The 25,025-nt window shown below is 41.5% G+C and overlaps 2 protein-coding genes across 3 annotated transcripts in view; one reads left to right on the forward strand and one right to left on the reverse strand.

Moving 5' to 3' along the window:
* MAP4K5 (mitogen-activated protein kinase kinase kinase kinase 5) overlaps positions 1 to 12,978 on the reverse strand; it is a 117,947-nt gene extending 104,969 nt beyond the window's left edge. For both annotated transcript variants that reach the window (XM_064365848.1, XM_064365847.1), the window contains exons 1-2: positions 12,887 to 12,978; positions 12,430 to 12,646 (exon numbers count right to left, since the gene is read on the reverse strand). In XM_064365848.1, coding sequence (XP_064221918.1) covers positions 12,430 to 12,537 — 108 coding nt within the window. In that variant the 5' untranslated portion in view covers positions 12,538 to 12,646; positions 12,887 to 12,978. The remainder of the gene's footprint in view (positions 1 to 12,429; positions 12,647 to 12,886) is intronic.
* A 309-nt stretch (positions 12,979 to 13,287) lies between these two features.
* ATL1 (atlastin GTPase 1) overlaps positions 13,288 to 25,025 on the forward strand; it is a 104,253-nt gene continuing 92,515 nt past the window's right edge. Inside the window, exon 1 of the mRNA XM_064365860.1 lies at positions 13,288 to 13,354. The gene's annotated coding sequence lies outside the window, so the exon portion shown is untranslated. The remainder of the gene's footprint in view (positions 13,355 to 25,025) is intronic.

The following is a 25,025-nucleotide window of genomic DNA, read 5'->3' on the forward strand; positions in this document are numbered from 1 at the left end:
TTTTTACTTTAAGCTCCAGGATACATGTGCAGAATGTGCAGGTTTGTTACATAGGTATATGTGTGCCATGGCAGTTTGCTGCACCTATTGACCTGTCCTCTTAAGTTCCTCACCCTCACCCTCCACCACCAACAGGCCCCGGTGTGTCCTGTTCCCCTCTCTGTGTCCATGTATTCTCATTGTTCGACTCCTACTTATGAGTGAGAACATGCGGCGCAAAACTCCCTAATTTTTGTGGTGCAAATTACTTTCAAGCTGGCTTCCACATAGTTATATAGGTCTGGACAGGTGCTTCGTATCCCATGGAAGGAGGCTATACTGCACAATTTCCCCACTACTAGGCAGACAGATTCAGAGCCTAAAGCCTTCCCTTAGAATGACTCAAAAATCTGTTTACATGACTTCTATTTCAGGTCTTCTGCCCAGTCTATGAGGATACTCATCTGTCTCTGAAAAGGCTTTTCCCAACTCTTTTCTAACACAGACTGATTTTATTAAAAGGAGAATTACTTACAGAGGATTACTTAAACTGAAATAATTATCTGGAGGTCTTAATGGCAAAGGAAAGGGAAGAAAGGGCTTGAGTTTCAGGGTAGGGAAGATGTGAACTCCCAGTCATTGTTGATGGGTGCAGATTTTTCTGGAGGATAATTGGTCAAAATTTGATAAAACCTAAGACAATTTAAAAAATTTAACTCTAGAAATTTATTTAAAGAAATAATTAAGATTATGTGAAAAAAATTTGTTCAAAGATACTGATCCCAGCATTATTTACAATAAGGAAATATTGGAGGCAACTGCTTGTATGTTTGTATATAATGAATTAAAAATTATACAACTATACAAGGAAGTAATATACAAGCATTAAATATGTATATTTACTGACAAAGTGTTATATATTGTTAAATTTAAAAGCACATTATCAAATATATATCTATATAATATATATTGCATATTATTATACTATTTTCTATGATTTATATTTATGTCCTTAATATGAATTTTTAAAAATTGGAAATGTTTATCTCTTGGTAAAGGAGTCACAAGTAATTTTTCATTTGTTCCTATATAGTTTTTAAAATGAACATGTATCGCCAGGCACAGTGGCTCACACCTGTAATCCCAGCACTTTGGTAGGCCAAGAAGTGCAGATAACCTGAAGTCAGGAGTTCAAGACCAGCCTAGCCAACATGGTGAAACCTCGTCTCTATAAAAATACAAAAATTAGCAGGGTTTGCTGGCATGTGCCTGTAGTCCCAGCTACTCAGGAGACTGAGGCAGGAGAACTGCTTGAACCTGGGAGGTAGAGGTTATAATGAGTCGAGACTGTGCCACTGCTCTCTAGTCTGGGTGACAGAGCGAGACTCCATCTCAAAAAATAAATGAATAAAAACTAAATTTAAAATTAAAAATGAACATATATCACTTAAAATGTATTTTGAAAAGAAAAAGGTAGGTAAAGAAGGCTACCTATGCTGAGGCAAGGAAGAAAGAGGCAAACATATAGGAAGGTAAGTCCTACCTGAGGATCTTTACTGCTACAGAAAGTATAACAGGAAACAATTCCTGGAAAAAACTGGTAAAAGACCCAAACATCTCTAGCACATGTTACAATGAAGAGCCAAAAGCTGAAAATGCAGAAGTTGTTAGTAATTCATTAAAAGATGTCTCTAAAAATATATTAAGTTATACATGATTCTTTGTGATTTTGATATAAGGAAGAGTTAATAAGGGGGTCAAGAAGGCACAGGGCACCTACACAGAGGATGCATTTATGTGAGAAATAACACATTCATTCATAAGACAAAGCTGGGGCCAGGCACAGTGGCACATACCTGTAATCCTAGTACTCTGGTAGGCCGAGGCAGGCAGATCATGAGTTCAAGACCAGCCTGGCCAGCATGGTGAAATCCCATCTCTATTAAAAATACAAAAATTAGCCAGGTATGGTGCGTGCCTGCAGTTCCAGCTACTTGGGAGGCTGAGGCAGGAGAATTGCTTGCGCCCAGGAGGCGGAGGTTGGAGTAAGCCGAGATCGTGCCACTGGACTCCAACCTGGGCAACAGAGCAAGACTCCGTCTCTTTAAAAAAAAAAAAAAAAAAAAAAAAAAAAAAAACAAAAAGGACAAAGCCAGAAGTTACAATCCTTCTCAGGCAGTCCTATTTACCCTAATCAGTGAGAAGCAAACAAAACTAGCTAGTGCTACTTAAGGCAGGTTATTCTATCTGCCTGAAATAATTCACATTTGTAATTTATAACAGCATTACAGAGCCTAGTCTTTAGGACTCAGTTAATTAAGCAACAATAAACATAAATCTTAAGTTCCAACAAAATGAGGACAAGAGAAGGCACAGCAGGAATAATATGCAGCAACCGAAAACAGGACCATTTCTGTTTTTAGTTATTTGTATCATAAAGTTGTTATTGGCAAAGTCATCTTTTTTTTTTTTTGAGATGGAGTTTCACTCTTGTTGCCCAGGCTGGAGCGCAGTGGCATGATCTTGGCCCACTACAACCTCCATCTCGTGGTTCAAGCAATTCTCCTGCCTCAGCCTCCTGAGTAGCGGGGATTATGGGTGTCTGCCACCACGTCCAGCTAATTTTTGTATTTTTGGTACAGACGGGGTTTCAACACATTGACCAGGCTGGTCTCGAACTCCTGACTTCAGGTGATCCACCCTCCCTTGGCCTTCCAAAGTCCTGTGATTATAGGGGTGAGCCACTGTGCCTGGCCAAAGTCATCTTCATAGTAAAGGCAAATCAAGCCTGGGTTCTGAATGGAAAACAGGAGGGTCAGAGTAATGACCAAGTTATAACCCGGAAGAAGTGCATCTGAAAACTGGTACTGAGATCTAAAGTTTTATGTATTCATATCAGTGAATAAATCCTTCATTTCTCAGCAGAGGGGTGAGGCTGCTAAGCCTCATCTGACCATAATTTGCATAGCACCTATAGTGTGGTAGGCAATGTGTTAAGAACTATGTGTAGGCCGGGCGCGGTGGCTCAAGCCTGTAATCCCAGCACTTTGGGAGGCCGAGGCAGGCGGATCACGAGGTCAAGAGATCGAGACCATCCTGGGCAACATGGTGAAACCCCGTCTTTACTAATACAAAAAATTAGCTGGGCATGGTGGCGTGTGCCTGTAATCCCAGCTACTCAGGAGGCTGAGGCAGGAGAATTGCCTGAACCCAGGAGGCGGAGGTTGCGGTGAGCCGAGATCACGCCATTGCACTCCAGCCTGGGTAATGAGCGAAACTCCGTCTCAAAAAAAAAAAAAAAAAAAAAAAAGAACTATGTGTAGAGTAGTGAATTTAAAGATGCAGTCCTAAGATAGCTTGGAATAATGGAAAGAGCAGAGACTGTGGAATCAGAAGATCTGGATTTAAGCCCTTATAGTGCCATCTACTAACAGTTAGATTGAGGGTAACAGTAAGTTTCTTCATGGGTAAAATAGGGATGATAACACATCTGTCCTACCAACCTCACTGGATTATCGTGAGAAACAAATCACATACTGATCATGAGAGGGTTACACAAACATTAGTCATTCTTAGTCATTTTAATCCTATTTCATTTTCATAAAAATGTTGAAAGGTGGGGGCCAATATGACTCACTAGCCCAAACACCTCCAAGGACAGATCTGACTATCAGCCGGGCTTCCCAGATCATCTTCTCAAAATCTCAGTGAGAGATTATATTTAATAGAAATAAAATTATATTAGGACTAGATTCATCTGGTCCTTCTTGGAAATCATCAACCCTTTCGAACTTGATTAGTACTTCGTGTAACTGGAAAGCAACAGCCTTCTAATAACACTCTCCATATACAAACACTCAAAATAGTCCAATACCACCAAGTGAATCCATGTATCTTAGTCAAAGTTCTCAAATTAACAATGAAGCCACAAAAATACAAGTATTGCTTGTTAATAGATTTTATGTTTCTCCTTCCGTGTTTTTGGTCTGAAACCACAATGTTAGTTCACAAGTGAAACCCTTTTAAATTCTGAAAGCAAAACTTAAAAAAGGAAATCTAAGTCAATCTGTATTCTACCCCATTTGTCTTCATAAAAAACCACCGGAAATGATGATCAAAGTGAAAATGCTAAACTTATGTAAACAAAGAACTCCATTCAGGCATTCCTGATCCCCCTTAACCATTCAACGTTTTTTTCTTACCATACCTTTAATCTCCTTCTAACATATTATACAACTTGTTTATTATGTTTATTGTCCCTCTCCCGGACTAAAATGTGAGTTCCAAGAGGGCAGAAATCTTTGTCCACTTTGTTCACCAGATATACCATAAGGCCCCAGAACAGTATCTGCCCGATAGGAGGCCTTCTATAAGTATTTGTTGAATGTTAAATACTCCTTTGCATCCTGTCCTCCCAGTTCTCCATCCCAGCTCCCCATTCATTAATGTGCCTCACTCTAACCGTGCTCATAGGAGAACAACTCGGACTGGGAATAAACGAAGGAGGCTCCAGATCAGAAAGGGAGGGAGGTTTTACATTTATCTCCCATTCTAGTCCCTAAAAATCCATCCTATGTTTTTTCTTTGTATCTCCTTTCTGAATTCTCAATTCTTCCCAAATTCTTTTATCTTAATTTCCTTCTCTGTACAATTCCATGTCTAAACTCAGCAATCTTCTTGGTCACTTGGGTGACAGGACAAACTTAAAGAATGGTAACTGAATGCTGTAATCACTCAGTCTCAGTGAAAGGAAAATCCTGAAACAAGAAGAAACATTAGTGTGCCTCATTTCTTTTTCCTGTCATAGCTAAGCTGCTTCAGGGAGCAGGCTACATTCCCTTTACTTCATTTATCATCCGCACCTCAACTCCTTACCTTCCAACTCCTTACCTACATAACCGCTATGTTGCTTACTCCTTCAAGGCATATTTATCGAGCACATACTACATACTAGGCACTATGCTAGCACAGCTGTTTTAACAGTGAACATAAGATCTCTGTTCTCATGCAATTTGAGTGTACCAGGAAGGCAACCAAAAATGATGAGTGATAAATGATGAGTATCATGAAAAAAATAAACATAGAGCTTTTGAAAACATACAGCTGCTAGATGTGACCTATTCTAAGGGACAGAAAAGGCCCCCTTGGAAACGTAATGTTTAAAGAGAAACCCAAAGAGTAGGTGATAAGATGGAAGAGGAAGAGTATTCTAAGGAAAACTTGCAAAAATCTCAAAGAAAGAGAGTGCCTATAAATAACTCAAAGCTCAGTATGGATACAGTATTGGGATAAGCAGGGCCTTAATAGGCATATTATTCTAAGACTTTATGGACAAAGGAAATGATGGAGAAATAACACAAAACTTCAGATTTATATTTTTTTGGATAACAAATTCATTTTCCTCATTGTAGTCAGAGCAGACAGGAAGAAGAATGGAGGCAGGAGATAATAGGGACAAATTCTTGTAACTTTTGGTTCCTATGAAAAGAACTTCCTCATATCACTCTGTTTCTTCTCAGATACCTTCAATGTATTATTTTCTCTGCCACCCCTCTATGACTACAGCCTTTTCTCAGCTCTCCTATAAACTCTCCTGGGTGACCTTACCCGTTTTTTACAGGTACCACACCATAAAGTGATGATGACTCCCAAACCTGTATCCCCAGTCCAGAACTCTCAGGGCCGGAGTTGCATTTCCTACCACCTATCAGACATATTCACCTACGCAATGCCTTATGTTTGAAACCAAACACAAAATCCAGACTCCACACATTTGGTATTTCCTAACTCTGTTAACAGCATCAATGCAGTCATCCAAACTAGAAATTCTAAATGCCATCAATTACCCTTCTCCTCCTTCCTCCCAGCAATTACCAGGTATATTTTGATCATCTTCTAAATATGGCTAAAATCCATCCCTTCCTTTCATCTCCTATACCAGGATCTAAATTTAGTTTTGCATAAACTCTCATTTGGATTATTCAGCAACTGGTCTCTACATTTCTAGCCACTTTGTAAAATCCATACGCTACACTGTAAAATATTTCCTCCTAAAAAGCGGTTCTCTAGGCCAGGCCCAGTGACTTACACCTATAATTCCAGCACTTTAGGAGGCGGAGGTGAGTCCATTGCTTGAGCCTCAGAGTTCAAGACCAGCCTGGGCAACGTGGCGAAACTCCATCTCTACCAAAAAAAATACGTACAAAAATTAGCTGGGTGTGTCAGTGTGTACCAGTCCCAGCTACTCAGGAGGCTGAAGCTGGAGGATCACTTGAGCCTCAGAGGTGGAGGGCGTAATGAGATGAGATTGTGCCACTACACTCCAGCCTAAGTGACAGAGTAAGACCCTGTCTCAAAAAAAATAAATAAATAATTGAAAAGGTACAAATTCTTTGATATGACACACAGGGTCCACTAGCTGGTCCTTTCCTGCCAGAAAGCAGCCTCTGTTCTCCATCTATAAAATAAATAAATAATTGAAATGACATCTCTATGACATCGCTGCCAGATGTCACACTGAACCTGGAATGAATACAGATGGAAATCTCTCAAAACTCATTACGGTTTTTCAAGCCTCCAGGTGTTTGCACATACCATTCCCAAAGCATGGAATATCTTTTTCTATCTTCTCTACCTAGAAATCACCGGTATTCTTTTAAAAATCCAGTTAACACCCCTTCTTGTTAATCTTCCTTGGTTCACACTCCTCTCTCTCCCTTCCTTCATCCCCAATAAAGACAGAGTTGGGCATTTCTTCCACTTCTCTTCTATGAAACATAATTTTCTACTAAATTATGACTGCTTATATGTTTGTTTTCTTTTTTTTTTGGAGACGAAGTTTCACTTTTGTTGCCCAGACTGGAGTGAAGTAGCATAATCTCGGCTCACTGCAACCTCCAGCCCCCAGGATCAAGCAGATTCTTTTGCCTCAGCTTCCTAAGTAGCTGGGATTACAGGCTCTTGCCACCATGCCCAGCTAATTTTTGTATTTTTAATAGAGATGGGGTTTCGCCATGTTGGCCAGGCTGGTCTTGAACTCCTGACCTCAGGTGATCCACCCGCCTTGGCCTCCCAAAGTGCTAGGATTACAGGCGTGAGCCACCGTACCCAGCCACATGTCTGTTTTCTTGACTAAATTATAAGTTCCTTATTGATAGTATACTTCCTTTATGTCATGTTTGTATCCCCATACCCTAACACATTTTCGGCACTCAATAAATACTTCTTTAATGAATGAATGCTTATAGAAGTGTGACGATATATCAAGCTTTGTCTCTATACAGTGGGATCCTGGGATATGTTTCAAAGTGCCTAAAGCCATTCCAGAATGGTGACTCTTGGCTGGAGCAAAAGAAAGCAAAGGCACACATAAAGGAGAGATTCCCTATAGTAGACCTAATTCATCTAGCATCCAGAGGAACCCATGTTAGCGAAAAGACTACATGACAAAGACTTCTACACAAATTATAACATCATCTATAATTTCAAAAAAAGTGTTTAAAAACTAGAAATAACAAATATGCAACTTAGAATGATTAACTAAATGAAGGTTCATTCAATGGATCCTTTAAAAATAGTACTTTTGGCTGGGCGCAGTGGCTCATGCCTGTAATCCCAGCACTTTGGGAGGCCCAGGTGGGCAGATCATGAGGTCAGGAGATCAAGACCATCCTGGCCAACATGGTGAAACCCCATCTCTACTTAAAATACAAAAATTAGCTGGGTGTGGTGGCATGTGCCTGTAATCCCAGCTGCTTGGGAGGCTAAGGCAGGAGAATAGCTTGAACCCAGGAGGTGGAGGTTGCCGTAAGCCAAGATCGCACCACTGCACTCCAGCCTGGTGACAGAGGGAGACTCTGTCTCAAAAACAAACAAACAAACAAAAAAAGGTAGTTTCATGTAATTACACTACTGCACTCTAGCCTGGGCAACAGAGCAAGACCCTGTCACCAAAAAAAAAAAAAAAAAAGGTAGTACTTTTGTAGAATACTTAACGACTAGGGAAAATGCTGGTCATTTCAATCAAGTAGTAAAAAGAGCTATATCATAATCCCAATCATAAATATAAAAGGTATTCTGGAAATATTGGTTTAAAAACATTTAGGAAAAAAAGCCTGAAATAAACTGTATTAAATTATTAGCAGTATTTATCTATCAGTAATTTTCTACAACTAATTTGTTCAACAAATATTTATTGAGCACTTGTTTGTTATGTTATAGAGATGTATAAGAGACATCTGTTTCTGTCCTCCAGGAACTAAATATGTTATTCTTCTATAATCAATCAGAAAAAGCAATAAAGTTTAGAAAAAAATTCATGGGATAGCCCACTCTAAATTAAACTCTATGAAAGGTAAGATAATAATAATAATAAATACAGATAAAAAACCAGATTCCCAGAACTTCTGTGAAATTTAGGCTGGAAACAATTTTGATACAAATATTTGGTCAAGGACTGCCCAAATGGCTTGTACTACTGATTATGAACTCTATCATGATGCTGTAGTTGTTCTAGTTCATTGTGATCAGAAGGTAGTCAAGAATCTAAATCTCCAGATTTATCCTTCCTGGTGGCAAATCTAAATTTTTACAGTAATTACAAATAAACGCTGCTCAGTTGAAATTTAATCCTTCATCCACCATCCACCACATTCCTTTTCTCTTCTGTGTTTCTTTTCCCTCTACCATTTCATACTCTTGCCCTCAATGATTCACCCCATTTATCTAGAAGAATCTTTATGTTCCTCCTCTTCTTTCAAATAGGGAACAGCCAATATAAGACTGAGCTCTCCCTCTTGGGGATTCTCAGGAAAGATGGAAGCTTCAGAGAGGATCTATGGTATTGATGAACGTAAAAATAGATCACAAAGAATCTCAAAGCTATAGTCCTTTTAAGGCTCCTGCTTCAAAAGATACTGTAGGTGTGGAAAAAAAAAAAAAAGCTCGGGTAAGTCCAGGCTTGGTGGCTCACACCTATTAATCCCAGGCCTTCAGGAGCCTGAAGCAGGAGGATCACATGAGGTCAAGAGTTTGAGACCAGCTTGGGCAACATAAGGAGAACCTGTCTTTACATTAAAAAAAAAAAAAAAAAAAAAATTAGCCAGGCATGTTGCCACACACACTTGTAGTCCCAGCTACTCAGGAGGCTGAAGCGGGAGAATCTCTTAAACCCAGGCGTTCAAGGCTGCAGTGAGCTGATCGTGCCACTGCACTCTAGCCTAACGAGTGTGGCCCTATCTCAAAAAACAAAAAACAAAACAAAAATCAAACAAAAATGGGGATATTATTTGAGTAGAACAGTGGCTAATTTACCTTCATTATTCTTTACTGTAGTAATTTCACTAGTTTATATCCTACATTGAAAATACTTATAAAACTTCCTAGGATTTTCAGCTCATCAGAAACACAGTGATAAATAGTAAAATTACTCTAATTGCGCAGAGCTCAAAAAAATCAGCACTATAGACTCAGGTTACCTGTTTTTAGGCATACTAAAGAGTAAATTAACAAAATTAATTTATAGTAAACTGACAAAATTCTATAGGACTTACTTAGATGGCTGATGATGGATATACTATAAAATAGTTTTTCAGAAATATTTCCCCAGAGAACTCAAATAGTTGAAATTTGTAATAAAAATACGCACTCAGAGTATCATTAAAAGGCATTACAGGGCCAGATGTGGTGGCCCATGCCTGTAATCCGATTGGGAGCCTGAGGTAGCCAGATCATTTGAACTCAGGAGTTTGAGACCAGCCTGGGCAACATGGCAAGAACCCCTCTTCCCTAAAAAAACACAAAAATTAGCCAGACATGGTGGCGCACACCTGTAGTGCCAGTTACTTGCAAGGCTGAGGTGGAAGGATCACTTCAGCCCAGGAGGTTGAGGCTTCAATGAACTAAGATCACACCACTGCCCTCTAGCCTGGGCGACAGAGCAAGACCCTGTCTCCAAACAAACAAGCAAATGTCATTACAGTAATACTTAAGAGTATTAAATGCTAACTCAGTGTTGTGATGTCAAAGCATATGCTCAGAGAACTAGGTGACAAAGTCTGATATTCATTCATTCATTTATTAGATTTTTAGGAAGTACTTACTCTGCGCCAGGCATAATCAGAGACAGAGCAGTGAATAGGTTAAAATCCCTGCCATCATGGAGTATTTTAGTGAATCAAGATAGATAATAAACAAGAAAAAAATAAGTAAAACCTTATGTTGGCAGTAAGTACAATGCAAAATATAAAGTAGGAAAAAAGATGGAGAGGGTGTAAAACAAAGAAGGAAGGAAGGAAGCCATATGGTAGGGGGCAGGGGAGACATTATGAAGAGAGGAAATAGCAAGAACAAAGACCCAAAGATAGGGAGATGGTTATTATGTTTAAGAAGCAGCAAGCAAGCCAGGGTCACTAAAGCATAATGACTAAGGAGAGTGGTAGATGAAGCTGGGAAATAAGGGGGAAGGGCTAGGTCTTGCCCAGGAGCATCTGAGTAAGGCTTTCAAGCACAGGTGTTACAGCAATTGGTGGCAATGGAGGGGTGAGAGGTGATTCCAAGTGATTAGAACAAAGGTGAACAAAAGACCAGGAGCTATGATTGCCTTAAGGATGTTTAGAATCAGAAGCGGCCTAGTGTGCAATGAATATACATGTAAGTGTGAGGAAGCAACACTGTGAAGATAGAGGACCACGTGTTGAGGAGTGAAGGTAGAGTGTGATGAATATTCAGTTTCTGATCCTCAGTTTGGGAACTGCAGAAAGAGGCTAGGACAGGAAGGCACCAGGGTAAAAGGCAGACATTAGCTGCCCTTAAATAAAATCTTTGTTTTCACCAGCATGAATAAAACCCTGATCCAGACAGTCGCTTTAGTTACTGTATCTACGAAGAAAAAGGGTGGAGGTCTTAAGATCTCTGTAGAGAAAACACTCTTAAACTTTTATTGCAGTAGGGAGAAGAGAATATATACAAGTAGAATTTATACTATTGTAAATTAACATGAACTAAATTGAACTGGTCTAACACACAATGAATCATAGACAAAGATGACTAAAAACCAAAATTGAGAAAGGAAACAGGAATTTCAATTTTCTAAAGAGCATTCCACAAAATGGCTAATCCCTGGATAAATAACTAAGTTAACTACCTCTCATTTTACATAAAGAAGAAGAGGATTGTTATAATCATTGAACATTTTGGGTTAAAGAGCTGGGACCTTACACACAATTCAACACCCCAGTACCTATAACGTGCCTGGTACAGAAGACTCAAATTCTTGTTTAAGGAATAAAAAGCCTATCCATTACAGTTTATCGCAGGAGAATCAAACAGTGCTAGAGCTATAATACCGCCACCTTGAAATACTAATATTAGTAGAGAGGAAATTAAATGCAAGTAAGTAGAAAGAGGGGAACCACCTGTGCAAAAGAACAACATAACCCCAGAGGAATTTACTGATTAATTACCCAAATGGCACAAGACCACTTAAGGGATATGCAGAACTGTTTTTGGCACAATGGGATACATATCATGATCAAATCCAATAAACAACGCTGCTGCAAAAAAGCAAAGGAGCTTACCCTTAATACTCGTGGGTTGCACTAATGCTCCCTTTCTGGAACACAGAACAAAAAGCATAAGGCAATATCAATCAGTTTCCTCTGAATTCAAGAACTCTGCGGATTTGGGGAATTGGTTTGCTTCTCTGCAATGTTTTTTAAAATTCTAAATTAGGAGTAACTCACTCTCATCGTTTGTCCCAAATAATAGAAAAGAGCACAATACAAAGACAGCAGCTCATATCCACTCATGGTTATGGGATGTTATAAATCCCTGAAAGAAACCGGTAAAGTAAAACAAAACCCAGCATGCTAACATCGTATTTTTATCGTCAACCAAAAACAAACGATGAAACTTCCACCAGGAAAAGCATCTTTTTATATCGGATAGTATTTGCATACACGTCACCAATATTAGTTTGCTTACAGTTAAAGGACAGACACAGGGTTTCATATGGCTTTTTTAGGTCAAGCTCATCCATTAAAACAAGTTTTTTTTGTTGTTGTTGTTTTTTAATGCAAATATCTAAATGTCAATATTCTTTCCTGTCTACTATCTTCATTTTTCCATGCTAACACTAGAGCATCCTTCGGTGTAATTCCATAAGCAGATTCAAATCCCCTTCAATACCATAAATAGGCCTTATTAAAAAGCCTTTAAACCACAAAAAAGTACAACAGTTTGCAACTGTGTGGTCACTTCTGCTTGTTGGTAGCGATTAGAACAAGCTGAGTCCAGAGTGCTCAGAACCGAGTAAAAGGGATTCCGGCCGCTTTCTACCCAAGAGGCAACAATAAAAGCATCCTACCCTCGACCCAGTACTTCGCCCGAAAGTGGCTTCTATTCCCGGGACCCAGTCGACAGCAGCAAAAGGGCCCGGCCAGCCCCACTCACCTTGTAGACGTCCCCGTAGGTGCCGCTGCCGACCCGCTGGACAAGCTCGTAGTCCTGTTGCGGGTTCCGCCTCAGGATGTCAGCGGCAGGCCGCAGCGGGGCCTCCATCTTCGCTTAGGGCCCGGCCCCCGCCGGCTCGACCCGCGTCTCCCCGATTCCCGCTAACGAGCACGAACGGCGCCGCTTCCCAACATGGAGCCTCCGCTCGCAGCTCTGCCTGCAAGAAGGACGAGCAAAGGCGGGTCGGCGTCGCGGGATATGGCCCCGAGCGGCCCGCGCCCCCGCGGCCCAACCCCTTCCCTTCGTTCCGCCAGGGACCGTGGAAGAGAAACGGGCCTGAAAGGGCCCCCGGCGCCCCGTATCCTTGTTCGGGCTGCGGCCCTTCCCCCACCCCGGCCGCCCGCGAACTGCCTGGCCGGGCCTCCTCGCCTGCCGGGGCCCAGGGCCGGTTCCGTACCTGATGGGGGCGGCCCAGCTCTTTGTTGAGCGCGGAGTCCGGGACCTACTTCCTAGACCGCTCCCGCGTCCCCCTCCCCCGCGCCGACCGGCAGCTGCGGGTCTCCTGACGCCGCCGCCGCTACTCAGCCGCTGCACCGCGCGTTCTCTCGGAGGCGGCGGAGGCGCGTACGGTCGCAACCGCCGCCGCACCACGTTCCCCACCCGGGGCTGCGTCACCGGGATACACGTTCCTGGCCAGCATGGGTCGGCGCCCAGCGGCCCGCCCGAGCGCTCCGGCTGCGGGACCAGAGTGCCGCCCTGAGGCCTGCTGAGGACACGACACCCTCCCACCGCGCCACCGCGCCCCCCTAGCCGGGCGCGTCCTTCCAGGACCTGGGCTCTCTCCCTCCCACTCTCAGAAATAAGGAACACGCCTGGGCATTCGTGGGCCGGCGTGCCTTGGCTAAACCGACCGCACGTTTGTCAGGTAGGCCTGGAGGGTGACGGGTAGAGGAAAAGGGCAATGGGAACGCAGCCCTCCAAGTTCAACACGGAAAAGGTACGTTAAGGGCACTGGGCCAGAAGTAACCTGGCAGCGGGGCGCCGGGGAAGGAGGTGGGGACTGCCAGGTTAACTAAGTCTCGGCACACCCTACTGCACCTTCCTGTTTTGCAAACCATTCCCGGTGGTACCAGTTTGAGGCTGCACTGCACACCTGCACAACCTGTCTTCTACTTAGTTCTTCTGAGACATTTCTGAAATCCTGAATTCCTAAACTGCTCAATGGCCTTTGTCCCTGTTGGGTACCAGCAGAGTCTCACCGCGGGTATTGCACCTTTAATGAGATCAGGAGTTCCACAAAAGTAAAACAAAGTCAGGGGTCAAAGACTGGTTCTGGTTCTACCACTTCCTCAGTATGTGCTCTGGGACAAAACAGCATGTTTGGCAACATCTCAGTATCCTTATCTGCAGCTTGAAGAGGATAAGGTTTTGCTTCTGACACCCAAGAAAGTGTTTATAAAGCGTTTTACAGGCTTGTAAAGAGGGTTATCGAATATAAGAGGTTTTAAAATACTTAACAGTGCACAGCATATATGGAACAGGAGTTCAGGGAAGTAATTTGGTTGATATTTCACAAGCTGTTTTGCAGTTTCAGTTCCAGTCTTGCTCTGAAGGTACAAAGTAAGTTGCCAGTGTTACGTTATACTGGCTAAGTTATTTCCAGAGCCTCAAAGAGATTTTGAATAGAAATGCCAGATAACACTCAGCCACTGCATTTAGTGACTGAAACATCACAAAAGAGCAAGTTGGAGATGTTGGCTTGTGGCTTTGAACATCCCATTTTTAATTCTGTTCTTGAGAAATATCCTCCTTATTGTTGATAATTGTATAATGTAGAAATTAAATTTGCACCTTAATAGGACAGGGAATATATGTATTTTCTTGTGCTCCACACACAAAGGGCACTTATTTGGGGAAGATAAGTAAGCCCAGACTTACACGCTCCATGGACAAAGCCTATGTGTTTGCTGCATTGAAAAAATTGTTGAAGAACAGTTCCTTCTTTCAAAGATTCTTGGCACTTGTTTTGGTGGGCACATACTTTTGGCTTCGATGACTCAAAATCTCTTCAAATGTTCTATTGGTATCTTAGTACTTGTTTACGGTCATAGATTCATTTGGGATTTTTTTCCTCTTGCCCTATAAGTATTTATCCTTTATCTAGTCTGAAATATATTTATTCTTACATATTTATACTTGGATTACTCAAGAGAATTTCAGGCAGCCTACAGAAAACACTATGAAACAAGATAAAAATAAGTGGGCAAACCAGTATGAAGTTAAAGAGAAGGAAAATACAAAACCAGAACAATGCAACAAATTGGCCAAGCAGAGGATTTTTTTCTTATTTTTTTCTTTTTCTTTTCTTTTCTTTTCTTTTTTTTTCTTTGAGACGGAGTTTTGCTCTTGTTGCCCAGGCTGGAGTGCAATGGCCCGATCTTGGTTCACCACAACCTCTGCCTCACATGTTCAAGTGATTCTCCTACCTCAGCCTCCCGAGTAGCCGGGATTAGAGGCATGTGCCACTATGCCTGACTAATTTTGTATTTTTAGTAGAGACAGGGTTTCTCCATGTTGGTCAGTCTGGTCTCGAACTCCTGACCTCAGGTGATCTGCCCCCACCTTGGCCTCCCAAAGTGTTAGGATTACAGGCGTGAGCCATGTGCCTGGCCCAAGCAGAGGATTTTATAGTGTTTTGAATGAAGAATAACCAACTGATCAAAAAAGAGGCACGCATTTTCCTCATGTGAAGACTTCAAAAATTTTTATTTAATGAGCCTTCTTCGTAAAGTAGAAACGGAATGCCCAGTTTGAGACAAGGATAAATATCCCTGACAAACCTTTAAGCATGTTATTCTTGAAATACAGCATTTAAAATGAAGTAGGCAATAAAATGTTTGAGGTCATAGGTTTCAACAAGACCCTGGAGTACAGATATTTTATGTTGCAAGTAATGGCAGATCCATATGCTTTGAACATCAACCTAGAGCCAGATAGCATGGAAAAAGTCAAGATTTTATGTGGTGATTCAAAAATGTGTCTGCTATAATCATTATTTTACTTGTACCACAATTCATGCAAAGAGGAAAAACATTTGTTTTATACTAACTCCAAAAGAATCTTAAGGATTTAAAAAATACTGGTTGAGTCAGCTGGGCGTAGTGGCTCATGCCTGTAATCCCAGCACTTTGGGAGGCCGAGGCTGGTGGATCACAAGGTCAGGAGTTCGAGACCAACCTGGCCAACATGGTGAAACCCTGTCTCTACTAAAAATACAAAATTTAGCTGGGCTTGGTGGCGCATGCCTGTAATCCCAGCTACTAGGAAGGCTGAGGTGGGAGAATCACTTGACCCCAGGAGGCGGAGGATGCATTGAGATTGCACCATTGCACTCCAACTTGGGCAAGAGTGTGACTCTGTCTCAAAAAAAAAAAAAATTACTTGTTGAGTTAAGTTTAACAAGATCAGTGAAGTAGGTTGCCTTGTAAAAAAAAATTCAAATTCAGTTTACTTAAATATATACTGAGTGAATTTAATTTTACATCCTGAACAATTAAGCAAATAATTTCAAGGTTGAAGTTTATGTAATAATATGTTACTTATGTCATGGTAACTAACCAGAGAATTTCTTACAAACCACCCAATTTCATATGACAAAGTATGGAATAAGAATAAATATGGCTTGATAGGTCCTTCATTCCAACCTAATTGTCATGCATTCTTAGTGTCTTCATGCTATCTGACACATAAATATTTTTCAGCTTTTACCCTTATCAGTATAACAAACTATAATGGTTTGCCACATGCTTCGTAATGTACTTCCCTTCTTTCAAAGTTCTTCGGTAAAATGCTAACTGTAATCTGTGGTCTCTAGTTTCAGCTCTAACTTCAGCCAAAGCAGAATAAAAAAGAATTGGGGGACATAAAATGCTTTATCTTATATAAGGTTAAGGTTCACAATTTATTATCCAAGACAGAATGGCTAATTAAACCTTCAAGTGTGATAGGACAGAGCATAAGGACAATGACTTTAGTCTATTGAACATACAGGTTTAAGCAATATAGTAATCTCCTGATTAATCTGCCAACATAAGCTAGTTTCAACATGTAACTCTCTATGTGATTCAGTTGACTGCTCTATAGATCTGTTAAACAGAAGTAAATGTTGGAAGACATTTTCATAATTATGATTTGGATTTTTAAATACTTATTATTAAACCATTGTGTTATTAATTAGGGCCACTTGTTTGTTGAGGCATAAACCATATTTTCCAAATATAGGGCAATTCTAATATATTTTGTTCTGGAAGGCATTAGAACATGTAGCTCATTCAGGATCAGTATCAGGTTGTTATGATGAGAGTTTTAAAAAGAAGAGGTGAGAGCCCAGCATGGTGGCTCACACCTGTAATCCTAGCACTTTGGGAGGCTGAGGTGGGTGGGTCACAAGGTCAGGAGTTTGAGACCAGCCTGGCCAATATGGTGAAACCCCATCTCTACTAAAAATACAAAAATTAGCCAGGTGTGGTGGCAGGCACCTGTAGTCCCAGCTACTGGGGAGCCTGAGGCAGGAGAATTGCTTGAACCTGGGAGGCAGAGGTTGCAGTGAGCCGAGATCGTGCCATTGCACTCCAGCCTGGGCAAGAAGAGCAAAACTCCATCTCAAAAAAAAAAAAAAAAAAAAAAGAAGCGGTGAGGAAGGCAGTGGATATCCCTTTCATCCAGTTTGAATTGATCATCAGATACGTTACTGAAATGGTTTGGCTGTGTCCCTATCCAAATGTCATCTTGAATTCCCACATGTTGTGGGAGCTACCTGGTAGGAGGTGATTGAATCATGAAAGCAAGTCTTTCCCATGCTGTTCTTATGACAGTGAATATGTCTCATGAGACCTGGTGGTTTTAAAAAGAGGAGTTCCCCTGCACAAGTTCTCTCTGTTTGCCTGCTGTCATACATGTAAGATGTGACTTGCTCTTCCTTGCCTTCTGCCATGATTGTGAAGCTTCCCCAGCCACATGGAACTCTAAGTCCAGTTAAACCTCTTTCTTTTGTAAATTGCCAGGTCTCAGGTTTATCTTTTTCAGCGGCATGAATACAGACTAATACATTAAATTGGTACCAGTAGAGGGAGGTGTTGCTGAAAAGTTACCCAAAAATGTGGAAGCGACTTTGGAACCAGGTAACAGGCAGAGCTTGGAACAGTTTAGAGGGCTCAGAAGAAGACAGGAAAATGTGGGAAAATTTGGAACTTCTAGAGACTTGTTGAATGGCTTTGGCAAAAATGCTGATAGTGATATAACAATAAGGTCCAGGCTGAGGTGGTATCAGATGGAAGTGAGGAACTTGTTGAAACTGGAACAAAGATGACTCTTGTTGTGTTTTAGCAAAGACACTGGTGGCATTTTGCCCCTGCCCTAGAGATTTGTGGAACTTTGAACTTGAGAGAGATGATTTAGGGTATCTGGCAGAAAAAATTTCTAAGCAGCAAAGCATTCAAGAGGTAACTTGGGTGCTGTTAAAAGCATTCAGTTTTATAAGAGAAGCAGAGCATAAAAGTTTGGAAACCAGGCTGGATGTGGTGGCTCATACTTGTAATCCCAGCATTTTGGGAGGCCAAGGCAGGCAGATCACGAGGTCAGGAGATCAAGACCATCTGGGCCAACATGGTGAAGCCCCATCTCTACTAAAAATACAAAAAAAAAAAAAAAAAAAAAAAAAAACCTAGCTGGACATGGCGGCCCATGCCTGTAGTCCCAGCTACTCGGGAGGCTGAGGCAGGAGAATTGCTTGAACACAGGAGGCGGGGATTACAGTAAGCTGAGATTGCGCCACTGCACTACAGCCTGGGCGACAGTGGGAGACTCTGTCTCAAAAAAAAAAAAAAATTTGGAAACTTCACAGCCTGATAATACAATGGAAAAGAAAATCCCATTTTCTGAGGAAAAATTCAAGCAGGCTGCAGAAATTTGCATAAGTAACGAAGAGCTGAATGTTATCCCCAGACAGTGGGGAAAATGCCTCCAGGGCACGTCAGAGGTCTTCACAGCAGACCCTCATCACAGGCCTGGAGGCCTAGAAGGAAAAAGTGGTTTCATTGACTCAGGGTCCCTGTGCTGTATGCAGCCTAGAGACTTGGTGCCCTGCATTCCAGCTGCTCCAGCTATGGCTGAAAGGGGCCAACATAGAGCTAGGGCCATGGCTTCAAAGGGTGCAAGCCTCAAGCCTTGGCAGCTTCCATGTGGCGTTGAGCCTGCTAGTACACAGAAGTTGAGAATTGAGGTTTGGGAACTTCTGCCTAGATTTCAGAAGATGTATGGAAATGTCTGGATGTCCAGGCAGAAGTTCTCTGCAGGGGCAGGGCTCTCATGGAGGACCTCTTTAGGGCAGTGTGGAAGGGAAATGTGGGGTCTGAGCCCCCACACAGAGTCCCTACTCGAGCACTGCCTAGTGGAGCTGTGAGAAGAAGGCCACTGTCCTCCAGACCCCAGAATGGTAGATCCACTGGCAGCTAGCACTGTGTACCTGGAAAAGCTGCAGACACTCAGCACCAACCCATAAAAGCACCCAGAGGGAGGCTGTACCCTGCATAGCCACAGGGGTGGAGCTGCCCAAGACCATGGGCATCAGTGTGACCTGGATGTGAGACATGGAGTCAAAGGAGATCATTTTGGAGCTTTAAGATTTAACTGCCCTGCTGGATTTTAGACTTGCATAGGGCTGTAGCCCTTTGTTTTGGCTAATTTCTCACATTTGAAAGGGCTGTATTTATCCCAAAGCTTGTACCCTCACTGTATCTAGGAGGTTAAATAACCTGATTTTGATTTTACAGGCTTATAAGTGGAAAGGAATTGTCTTGTTTCAGATGAGACATTGGACTGTGGACTTTTTAGTTAACACTGAAATGAGTTAACACTTTGGGGGACTGTTGAGAAGGCATGATTGGTTTTGAAATGTGAGGACGTGAGATTTGGGAGGGACCCCGGGGAAGGTAATTGAATCATGGGGGCAAATCTTTCCCATGCTGTTCTCATGATAGTGAATAAGTCTCACGAGATCTGATGGTTTTAAAAAGGGGTGTTCCCAGCTGTGTGTGGTGGCTCATGCCTGTAATCCCAGCACTTTGGGAGGCTGAGATGGGTGGATCATGAGGCTGAGAGATCAAGACCATCCTGGCCAACATGGTGAAACCTCATCTTTACTAAAATATAAAAATTAGCTGGGCATGGTGGCATGGGCCTTTAGTCTCAGATGCTTGAGAGGCTGAAGCAGGAGAATTGCTTGAACCCAGGAGGCAGAGGTTGCAGTGAGCCGAGATGATGCCACTGCACTCCATCCTGGTGCCTGGAGACAAAGTGAGACTCTGTCTCAAAAAGAAAGGGGGTGTCCCCTGTACAAGCTCTCTCTTTGCCTGCTGCCATCCATGTAAGATGTGACATGTTCCTCCTTGCCTTCTACTGTGATTGTGAGGCTTCCCCAGCCACGTGGAACTGTAAGTCCAATTAAACCTCTTTATTTTGTAAATTGCCCAGTCTTGGGTATGTCTTTATCAGCAGCATGAAAACTGACTAATATAGTTACAAAGCTGTTTCTTTTAACCTTTATTCTTGGGGTGGTTTTAAGTTTTATGTGAAAATTGGTAGAAGAATTTCTGTATTCAACTCACAAATTGATTGTGTCTACAAATTGAATAGCTAAGAAAAGATAGCAGATTACAAATAATCTTATGCTGTTCCTTATTGGTTTCCTCACACAATAATAGGTATATCTAAAAGGGTGCCCAAAGTTTGCCCATACCTCATGTATACTAGTGTTAGGAGCAGGAAAAGCCACAATGCTTAGCTGGGATCCTATCCTACAGCTGGATAGCTCTTGCAGGATTCCAATAAGCTCTCCTTTTCTTTGTCTCTCCAAAGCAAGGATAATAATGGCTTTCCACTGTTGCCAATCTGAGGATTCCTTGCTATCTATTGGTGATTCCCTTAACCCTGTACTCATTTTTAATCATTTATTTATTTATTAGAGATGGAGTCTTGCTCTGTTGCCCAGGCTAGAATGCAGTGGCCGTTCACAAGTGCTATCATACTGTACCACAACCTCAAGCAATCCACCTACCTCAGCCTCCCAAGTAGCTGGGACTACAGGTGTGCACCACTGTGCCAGCTTTGATTTTTGTAAATGGTTCTTTTATTATATTCTTTCTCTGTGCTTTTTCTCCCCAGAAACATGATTGATAAAGTTATAGGGATTAGAATTAGTCTCAGAAAAGAGACTCTCAAAAATGGCTTTCTAGGATGGTATTACTCACATATCTGATGATTACTTATATAAACTACTTGCCAAGGGAAATGAAACAGTGGTATTATATGGCATGAAGTGGCATCACAGTTGCTCAAACTATCAGTAGTGTCATGAAATGGAGTGTCAGTGTAGGGCACAAGACTGAAAGATCAATCTCTAGCAATTAGCTGCTATGACAGTGAGGTTTACTAAAATTGTTGTATCATTTGGCTCTTCTGATTGCTTCTGTGAGAGTACATGGAAAAAAAGACAAATAGCCTTGAGTTCCAAATAAAAGGCATGAATAGAAAATCAGAAAATTTCCTTGACAGCTTTGAAGAAATCCATTATCTCTTTAGCTGAGGAGAAGATATGGCTGAGGATCAAGTCCAGAGCCTGACTATAAAGGCTTTGGAGTTGCAATGTTAATTAACTGTGAAACCTAGTTATATTATGCTAAAGTAAGAGCATAGGACCTGGTGGAGAAGGCCTAGGACTTATGACATGGGATGGGGGCATCTGAGCAGATATGAATGAGGCTTAGAACTTTAAACATGAGTTAGAAGAAAGAGTTTCTGTATAGCCCTGATGGGTAAGTACATGGCGTGCTCTTGGAGGAGAGCTTATACACTGAAGAATTTGTAGGATCTTGGTAAATACTTACCTTGGATTCAGATTTGCTGTGTTGACTTGAGTGTCTAGAGGTCTTTCTAAGTGGGTTACTAGAAGCTTGTCCTCAGCAATAGCTTACAATCTATGTGCTGAGACGTCAGAATTTTCCTGGCATACTGTAGAAGAAAGAATCTCAAGGTTTAGGGAGATGGGAATGTTGGATTTGCTCTATTATAGTCATTCTGCTTAGTCATACTCTATTCATACCATGCCCAGAGGGCCCATAGAATTTACTCTTATCAAGACATTGAATGAAGGAGAACAGATGCCCTTGGTAAATTCTTTTATGGCTGCCCTCGGTAGATTAGAGATGATGATCGGGAGCCCACAATGAAACTGGGACCCATGATTTTATATTCTGGTAGAGGCCAGGTGGCTCAACGTCAAAGACATGTTTAGCACAGTTACTATAATAACCTTCAGGAAGAAGTGAAAGTTGGGATGTTTTGACTGCAAGGATAGGTAGTAGTATCCTATTGATCCCTGAGTCTCTAGGAATGAATAAAACCATCAGCCTACTGAAGTGCTATTTGACATATGTAGGTGGAAAAATCCTGGGACTGATAGGTAGAAACCTAACTGAAATCATTGTAATAGATATTCAAAGCATATTACCTGAATCCTAGACATAAACCCAGTTGACAAACCTGGAATGCCTTAATTAAGGGTGAGGCCAGATGTCTTTAAGGAAGAGTCTCATAAAGCAGTTAGGTATAAATGGTCTTTTCTGTAATGCCATTTCCAGAGGTATTTCTAGCCTTTTACCAGGGTGATTGTAAACTAAGGAATGGGAGATTCTCATACTTTCTGGAGGTTAATTGATATTAGCTCTAAATACTAATCTCTGCAGCCTCAAAATACCACCAAAATTCCAGTGATTATGGTAGATATTTTAAAAAGTCAAGTGTAGTCTTGGTTTTGGTCCATTTCATAGTGAGGGCAGTGGGACTAAATTTCCATTCTGGAGTTATTTTTCCAGTCCCAAAATACATGTGAGTATAGATATATTGAGTAGCAGAATTCCTACATTAAGTTTATAGGGAGCTATTATGATTGGTAGGGACAAGTGTAACCTCCCTAGCTAACTTCTTCTTCATGCCAAAGTAGAATACCAAAATCAAACTTCATTACTGGGGACATTACAGAGATTAGTGCTACCATTAAAGATATGAAGCTACAAGTCTTTTTCTTTTAACTCATCTTGGCTCATGTAATAGCCAAATTAGTTTTGGAGAATGTCTTTTGATTATTAAAAATTTAATCAAATGTTGATGCCAATCATAACTGTGTTTCCACATATGGGATCTTTACTAGAGCAAATCAGCACAGCTCTTGGCACCTAGAAGGTAGCTATTGACTTGAAACTAGAACGTAGCTTTCTTTCCAATTCCCATAAGCAAAAATAATCAGAAGCAGTTTGCTTTCATATGATTACAACCTCACTGTCATTGTATCACCTCAGGGATATTTAAAGACTTTTGTTCTATAATAGAGTGTCATTCCAGAGGGACCTTTGTTTCCTTGATATCCAATAGAATATCATGGTAGTCTTTTATCTTGATAACATTAGGCAAATTGGACCTTGTGAGCAGGAAGTAGCAACCACCCTACATACTTTTTAAAATACCCTTAATACCAGAGAATGAGAGATAAATCCACTTCAGGAACCTGACACAAACCTGAAATTTCTAACGACAAAGTGGAGTTCTGGTGCTCTACCTTATATCATCCACCTCAAAGATGCACAGTGTTTGTTTGGCCTGTTTGTATTTTGAGACAATATACTGCATTTGCACTCTTTGACCCATGTTACCTGTATGACTGTCACCTTGTTCATATGACTTAGAACAACATAAAGTCCCACAGAAAGTCCAGGCTATGATGCAAGCTGCCCTGACCCTTAGGCTTTAGGATTCAGCAGACCCAATGGTAAATAGGATAGTGTATGGAGTCTGTTGCAAGCCCAGTAGGAGAATCCCAATGCAGACTCCTAGGATTTTGGTATAAGAATATGCCCTTATCTGCCGACAGCTATTGTGCATTTGAAAGGCTACTCTTGATTTGCTACTAGGCCTTAGTAGAGGCTAGACACCTGACCATAGGGTACTAAGTAACTATGTGACATGAACTGCTCTTTAGAAATGGGGTGTTACCCTTCATGTTCTCACTGGTAAGTGGGAGTTGAACAATGAGAACACATGGACACAGGGAGGGGAACATCACACATCAGAGCCTGTCAGGGGTTGAGGAGGGAAGGGGAGGGAGAGCACCAGGACAAATACCTAATGCATGTGGGGCTTAAAACCTAAATGATGGGTTGATAGGTGCAGCAAACCACCATGGAACATGTATACCTGGAACAAACCTGCACATTCTGTACAGGTATCCCAGAACTTAAAGTAAAATTTAAAAGAAAAAAAAGAAATTGGGTGTTAACCTAATTTGTTGGATCATATGTTGAACATGGGCAGCAGAATTCCATTGTCAAACGGAAGAGTATACACTGATGTGGCCTGAGATGATCTGGAAGACACAAGTAAATCACATGAAACAAATGTTTATTGAACCTGCCCTTACTTCTTTGCCACCTGTTATTTTTCAACTTGTTATCTGTAGGCTCATGCCATTTAGCAGAGGAAGAAAAAGTTTAGGCCTTGTTATGATATGCTAGCACCAACTTGAAGCAGACAGCCACAGAATTATGTGCCCACACCATAATGGGATGGCCCTGAAAGATAGTGAGGAGGAGAAATTCTCCCAGTGGATATCACTTTGAATAGTACATCTGGTTGTCTTCTTTTTTAGGAAGATGAATTGACCTGAGGTATGGATCTGCACTGATTTATGCACGGTAGTGAATAGGTTGGTCAATTACTTGGAAGGAAGAGGATTTGAGATAAGGAAGTCAGTGGGAGAAATATGGATGGCTTCTTAAAATTGCCCAGAATGTGAAAATATCTGTGAATTACCATACTGTCCAGCAGAGGGCATCCATCCTGATAGTTATACAAGATCTGTCCTACAGATGTCAATCAGCCTCTTTACCCAGTCACTCTAGTGCTTGCTCAGTGAGCCTACGTGACAATAGAAATGTAGGCTAAGAGTAGATTCAACAACGTGGGCTTCTACTTGCCAAGGATAATTCAGTTACTGCCACTATGGAGTGATTAATCTGCTTATAGCAGAGGCCATTGCGGGGACCCCAGTATGATACTGTTCCCTTGACAGATTAGTCAGCCATCTGGTGGCAGTTTAATTACACTAGATTCCCTTCATTATAGAGAGAAGAGTGATCTGTCATCATGGGAATAGATGCGTATTCCAGGTACAGGTTTACCTTCACTGCTTGGAAAGCTTCTATTAGTGCCACAATTCATGGGCTTAGAGAATGCCTTATTTTATCACCATATATCACAAATATCTTTGAGCAAGAAAGTAATTTTCTTATGAGGGAAGTGTGGCAGCAGAGTCATGCCCATGGAATTAACTGATCTTACCCATCAGGAACAGCTAGTTTGATAGGATGGAGGAAAATATGCAGAAGGATCAATTGTGGTACTGGCTGAGAGAAAACTCCTGTAAGGATGTGGTGTAGGACTCAACCCAGTCACCATTATATGTTGCCATCTACTCAATATTCAGAATG

Source organism: Aotus nancymaae, unplaced genomic scaffold (genome assembly GCF_030222135.1).
Source record: "Aotus nancymaae isolate 86718 unplaced genomic scaffold, 86718_ANA_hifiasm-v0.15.2.pri h1tg000062l, whole genome shotgun sequence".
Taxonomy (NCBI): Eukaryota; Metazoa; Chordata; class Mammalia; order Primates; family Aotidae; genus Aotus; species Aotus nancymaae.